Genomic DNA, 6,886 nt, shown 5'->3' on the forward strand with positions numbered 1-6,886 from the left:
GTCATACTCTAGTCGAAGTGTTACATGATACACATCAAGGTATGTCATATCTGTAGGAAGTATTACATGATACACATCAAGGTATGTCATACTATGTAGGAAGTGTTACATAAAACACATCAGGGTATGTTCATACTATGTAGGACAGTGTTGCATGATACACATCAAGGTATGTTCATACTCTGTAGGAAAGTGTTACATGAAAACATCAAGGTATGTTCATACTATGTAGGAGAGTGCTACATGAAACACATCAGGGTATGTTCATACTCTGTAGGAAAGTGTTACATGATACACATCAAGGGTATGTTCATACTCTGTAGGAAAGTGTTACATCAAAACACATCAAGGTATGTTCATACTATGTAGGAAAGTGTTACATAAAACACATCAAAGTATGTTCATACTCTCTAGGAAAGTGTTACATGATACACATCAGGGTATGTTCATACTCTGTAGGAAAGTGTTACATGAAACACATCAGGGGAACTTCCTACTTTATTTCTTCAGGAAGGTGCTTCACCTTTCCAGACGGTGGAAAAAGTCCTAGATGATGATGAAGACCGAAGAAATCCACAGTTTATTCCCAAGAAAGGTGCGTTTTATGAACATGATGACAGAATACACGGAGAAGAAGAGACAGTTGAGAAAAAGAAGCAAGAAGAAGAGATGTAAGCTTTTTTTCTTTATTTATGTTGGTGTTACTATAAGTAGTCTTTTTTTTTTATGAACTGTATAACTTTCCATTTATTGGGAGGCTAGTGCACTTACATTTTATGCTCAGGGTCAGTAATGATTTGTTTCTCTAACATGTGGAAAAAATAACTGTACTCCTAAGAAAGTCATTTAATGAGATTGTATGCTATCATTAAAGGAGAAATAAGCTAAGGTTTGGACATAAACTGTTGCCATTTATTAGCATACTTTTCTGGATTTAGGCTATTGGGAATTAGACTTGCAGACTGCAGCTGTTTGATCAATGTATGCTGCGTTACTGTACATTTAATATTGTACTCTAGTGCTTTATACATAAACATGATTAATGCAAAAACAATTTGTGTCTAGTGAATTTACAAATTTTTCAAAGCCTAATTTTATGGGTTGTGTTTTCTTTCTCCATTGTAGCCCCTACCCTCCTGGTAGCTTAGTGGTAAGTTTCAGGGCTTATAGTGCTAAAAATAAGGATTTGATACTAACTTAGAGTGCAGCACAGATGGTCCATTGTATAGCTTTGTTCTTAACAACAAACTCTCCAGAGCAAGTGTATTTCTGCTGACAGTGCAATTTGCCATTTAGAGGAGGGTAACACCTGCAAATCAGACGATGGTGTAAAATTATTTAAATGTTATAAGTATCAGGTAAAACCTAAATTGTTAATAGCAGTGAATTTGACTAATTTCAACACCCAATTTCAAATAACAAATTTTTTTCCTAGACCTGTTAATGAAAACAAGCTTCTTTTATGCGATACCTGTTGTGTTTTTATATCAGAAAATATCAGTTTAGTATAAGAATAAAATGACACTTTTGTAGCCACTGAACCTACCTATGTTACATCTTATGTGACTATGAACATTATATTATTTAAATAAAAAGGTTTCTCTGTATAATGTGTGTGTGATTATTAATGTACAGACTGGATCATTGAATTTCATTTCCAAAGTGTAAGAAGGGGCCTTCTGGGCCATCCCATTTTTAGTATCACAGTACTCTGACTTATGTGTGGAAATCCTGTTTCTTATTTTCAACCCTGGTCTCTACAATAATCGTCCAAGCTTCTGTCGAACTAGTACTACCACACCTGAAGGCAAACTACTGCATAAGCTAACAACCCTTTAGAAAAGTAACACTTCTTTAATTGGAGTCATGTTTGAGTTTTTTCATGTTTTAAACTCACTTTCTCTAGTCTTACTTTCTGCAAGTTTTATTATGAAAATGTCACGGTGTTCAGATGGAAACAGAATCTAGAGGTGCAGTAAAAAGTACTTGGGACAACAGATATAGAGGTGTAGTAAAAAATACTTGGGACAACAGATCTAGAGGTGTAATAAGAAGTACTTGGGACAACAGAATTTAGAGGTGTAATAAGAAGTACTTGGGACAACAGAATCTAGAGGTGTAGTAAAAAGTACTTGGGACAACAGAATCTAGAGGTGTAGTAAAAAGTACTTGGGACAACCAAATCTAGAGGTGTAAAAACATTAATTATTGACTATTTTATGACATTAATTGATTTAACCATAATTTTGATTAACTGATTATCTTACGTGATACTAACTCATGTAACCAACACTCCTGGTTAATCAATTATACTGATCCATAGAGTTAATTGTTCTGCTCTATTTCTTACTACTTCTCTCAATTTCTTTGTCCCAAGTACTTTTTACTACACCTCTAGATTCTGTTGTCCCAAGTACTTTTTACCGAATTATTACTATTCTTGATTAATTTGAGGCCGTTTGACTTAATTGTTTAGTGTCATGACATACAAAAGTATTCAATTTAATTAGTTTTTCCCATTATAACTACTTTCAATTATTCTTACTGCCCAAATTTACTGAGAGTTATTGATCAATGATCCAGATGATTAATTGTTTAGATAATTCCACTAATTACCTGCATTAACCAGCACTGACAGTTTAGCTTAACATCCGAGATAAATGTTACAAGACATAGAGAGAAGGAAACAACGTATTTTTTATGAATCAAAGCCCATTGATTCTATAGCTAAAACTGTTGTGATAAGGACATCTCCAGTGAATGGTGGACTGTGCTACTGAATTTTTGTTATTAAAGAATAATTATATGCAAACAATTATTTTTTACGTACAATCAATTTCTTTTTTCAACATAATATTGCAAGTTAAACCAAAAATAAACAAACAATTTTTCAACTTGTACCACATAATGAAATAATAATAATACACGTTAAGGGGATAGAGTCCATTATTTTTATAACTTGTGTGGATTAACTGAATGTTTATTACGAATGTGAGCGAATTAATAGAGGCACTGTTTTATTTTTGAAAACACCACTAAGTATAGTCACAAAATTTATGTAACTGTACAGTTGTCTGTATGCATTTTTCTGTTGTTTTTAAACAATTTATGGGAAGAAAATCTTCTGCATAATAACAGACAAACAGCATCATTATTAATCTGGAAAATTTTCTCTAGTTCTTATAACTATTGTTTTTGCATTAATAAAAAATCTTATATTTTTTTTCATTTCATTTTCACTGTCTTTCATTAGTTCTAGTAAAACCGATAATAAGAAAAAGAAAAAGCTGTGGTTGGACAAGGAAAAGTGGGGTCACGATATGTTTCATGAAGAGGAGCAAGCACCAAAGTCGCATGAAGAGGTGGTAGCAGTTTATGGGTATGATATCAGAAGTGAAGATGGTCCCCCGCGAGCTAGGAGGAGGAGGAGATATGGGTATGTAAAATTAAACGACTTTCAACATCTGAGTAAAGCCAAGTTGCACTTAAATTCTTAGTACCCCAACTTTATCTTTTAGTATTTCATTATGTCTCTGCAGAAAGACATACTGTTTCTATTGTTTCTTCTTCTTCCGAATACTTGTCAACTGACTGCCATTCCTTCCTTTCTAAGTGGATTGACTTGAAGCTTGGTAGGGTTATATATTTATCCAATATGCCCAGACATGTTTTTTTTATTATTTAGGCCTTTTTAAGGATTTTATTGGGTGAAAGATTAACAACCCAAAAATGTATATTTTAGGCTTCTGTGTGGTTATATTTACAGTCATCAAGATAAATTGGTATAGATATAAATTTTCATATGCCCAACACACTGACATACAAAAAAGTTGGATTTTCCCATTTTAAGTATCTTTATTTGGTCATTTTAGGGGGGGGGGGCAAAAGGTTAAACCCATAATTTTAGCGGTTTTAGTCAATTATTTAGCTTTGTTTCAACCAACTTACGTGAAATTTGGTACAACGATACTCTTTGCAGGTCCCAAACAGAAATATTGGAATTTTTTCCTTTGCTCACTTTTTCAGCAAGGAAAATACAATTTGGGGTTTTTGTGAGCAATTTGTGTGCATGTCAACTAACATATGAAGGATGTGGTACAAAGATACCTTCTTCCATATCCCAAGTAGTGATATAGACAGTTTTCCATTCTGAGGACTGCCACTTGGTCCTGCTTCAGCTCCTTATGTGTTCTGTTATGTTGTCCATTTTTTTGCACGTCATCTTCACTTGTTGGGTCTTCAGACTCATCATTAGATGAATGACTGGCTACCATCGTTTCTTCCCAGGCCCAGTTTGTCACCCACACCCACTTCCTTCTTCGAGAGTCTGCTCAGGTTGGGTTTCTCATCAGAGTGGAGAAGTCTTTTCTAACCTCTACACAATACCTCTTTCATTTGAGGGTTCTCTTCAATTCCCATCTCAGTCAGGACCGGCCTTCTTCACTTGGGTTCTGGAATATAAAGCAGGTAGTCTCTTGAGCACTATTTTCTCCTTCTCTTACTGATCGAGAGGTTCTATCTCTTTTTGGTATTCCCTTCAGTGGATGCTTCTCGACTAGTGGAAAGTCTCCCACGATCCCTTGGACCATCCTATCGCCCTTCTCCCAATGATCAGGGCCGACCTTATTTGATGGCTCGACAGGGCTCTTACCTAGTTTTGCTTCCAGATTGGGTTCTCAGTGTGGTTCTTCATGCCCTTGCTTGTTCTCCCTTTGAACCCATTGCTACGTGTTCTATGTACCGTCTTTCTCTTAAGACCTAATTCCTTCTCCTCCTAGCTTGTGGTCACAGTCATTCTGATATTTATGCTTCCTGCACCTTTTACCATTCTTCTTGTGCTCTCCTTTATCTGGTTCATTCCTTCCCAAGACATCCGCTGCTTGTGAAGGTTGTTTCTCCTTCTCTCCTATTTCCTTGCCTTCCATTTCCTATTTATACTCCCGTTCAGGTCCGGATAGTCTTCTTTGTCCAGTTGTTTCCCTTCATAATTATATGTTGTGTACTACTTTCATGGTTCCCATTCTCTCCTCTTTATTCCTTGGAATCCTTCTGTTTCCATGATCTTTCTCTTATTACCCTAACTGGTTGGGTTTGGCAACTCATATGACTAGCTTATTCTGACTTGTCCTTGGAAGGTCGTCAGCTGTTTAATGTTTCTTCACGGCAAATATGCCATTTAACTATGTCTTTAGCTGCTCGATTCCACCATTTGGAGGAGATTATTCAAACCATTATGTGGACAACTCCCAATACTTTCATCGCACATTATTTGCATGACCTAGCTGTGTCTTCCTTGGTTGGGTATTGTCTTCTGCCCATGGCGGTTTTCCACAAGTGTGTTCACCTTTGACTGGGGTAAGTTGACATTTTATATTGTATCTATTTTTAGCCTTTATCTTTACAGTTGATTTACATTGGATATCAGGATCCCACCTAGTGGCAGATGTTGCCTGGTCAGGTATACTGAAATGTTTTATCTTAGCACTAACTAACTGTAGAGATGTGTTTCTGTAAGACCACTGGCCACTTACTCGGTGATGTATCTATTTCTATATATAAAAATTTTTTAATCAACATATATCTATATACTGAGGACCGTCTCTCCTGGACTTCACAAGTAAAGCAGATAGGGATTTTTGCCCATCCCTACTGAACTGTGATTCTTACAGTCTGAGTCTTTCTGTTTCCAGTGTGCTGTTTCTTTGGACCCCTCCCACAAGTATCTGCCCTCTTTCTTCTAGTGGAGCATGGAGATCCTTGCTACTTCCGGTTCCCAGTTTCTGGATGGTTGAACATGGAAGTTTCCTCATAAGTGGGATTTGTATGATAAAATGAACTTCATAGTCTTGTGTCTTCTTTCTTCTTTACGGGGCGAAGAGCATACTTCTTCTAAAAGTAGTGCCATACCCCACGGGTGTGTCTCCTATTTTAGTTGTGGCATACTGTTTTTTTTTTATAGGGATTGTTCTCCACTTGTTTGATTGTTTTTGTTGCTTCACTGGCCCCTCCACCTTTCCAGTGTGGGATTCTAGCTTTGGGTGAGAGAAGATTGTGCAGTATGATTGGTGGAGGGCAGTCACATGATCAGCACATTTTGCTGCAATGATGCGAAAAATAAAGGGGTATAAATGACTGGAGCACTGTTCAAAATTTTAGCAGTGCTTAGAGGGCAAATCAAGGTCGAGAAAGTTTTGGATGAAAGAAGTAGTAAGTACTTAAAGGAAATTCATTTTCAGTGTTAGAAAATGTTAACTTTTATATAAGCCAACATCTGCTCCGGTCACAAGAGATAGTGTAATATTTAAATGTCACCATGACTTGCTAAAGTTTCTTTGACCACTCTAGGGTAATATTGGCTGGGAATGCATATGTTGTGATATATAACGGTGCTAAAGAACAGGAAAGGATAATAAATTATTAAAATAAATTATATTTGAAAATGTAAAGATTATTTTAAGATTGTCACAATATATTAAAAGGTATGTACATTTTTCCAATTAACTTTAAACATTTCACTCTAATGTACTATAGACTAAACAGTATATGTTCGATAATAGCTACAGTTAGTAATATCATTGAGAAAGTGAAAAAAATATATATATATATATTTAACTTAAAAAGAACTTTTGATATTCACCTTGGAGGTTCCAGGGGTTAGCAACTGAAATTTGAAGCCTATTTGTTTAAAAAAAAGTATTTTATTATACTCATGTTGTTTTGTTGGTTACACAAAAGGCTACTTGGGTACACTCCCATAAACTTAGAGTTAATCCTATCGGCACGGGTATCCTTTACTGTGCATAACACAAGGTTTTAGTGTCTTACGTTCAAAATTTTGTTAAACTACTTTTGTTTACATTATACCAATTAGAATAGCATAAAATCT

General features: G+C 35.6%; 1 protein-coding gene across 4 annotated transcripts in view; it reads left to right on the plus strand.

Moving 5' to 3' along the window:
• Window positions 1-6,886, plus strand: part of LOC106463711 (protein CASC3-like) — a 40,665-nt gene that overhangs the window by 8,244 nt on the left and 25,535 nt on the right. For all 4 annotated transcript variants that reach the window (XM_022391290.1, XM_013923772.2, XM_022391291.1 and 1 more), the window contains exons 3-4: window positions 511-671; window positions 3,254-3,436. In XM_022391290.1, the coding sequence (XP_022246998.1) occupies window positions 511-671; window positions 3,254-3,436 (344 nt within the window). The remainder of the gene's footprint in view (window positions 1-510; window positions 672-3,253; window positions 3,437-6,886) is intronic.

This window comes from Limulus polyphemus, unplaced genomic scaffold, assembly GCF_000517525.1.
Source record: "Limulus polyphemus unplaced genomic scaffold, Limulus_polyphemus-2.1.2 Scaffold1466, whole genome shotgun sequence".
Taxonomy (NCBI): Eukaryota; Metazoa; Arthropoda; class Merostomata; order Xiphosura; family Limulidae; genus Limulus; species Limulus polyphemus.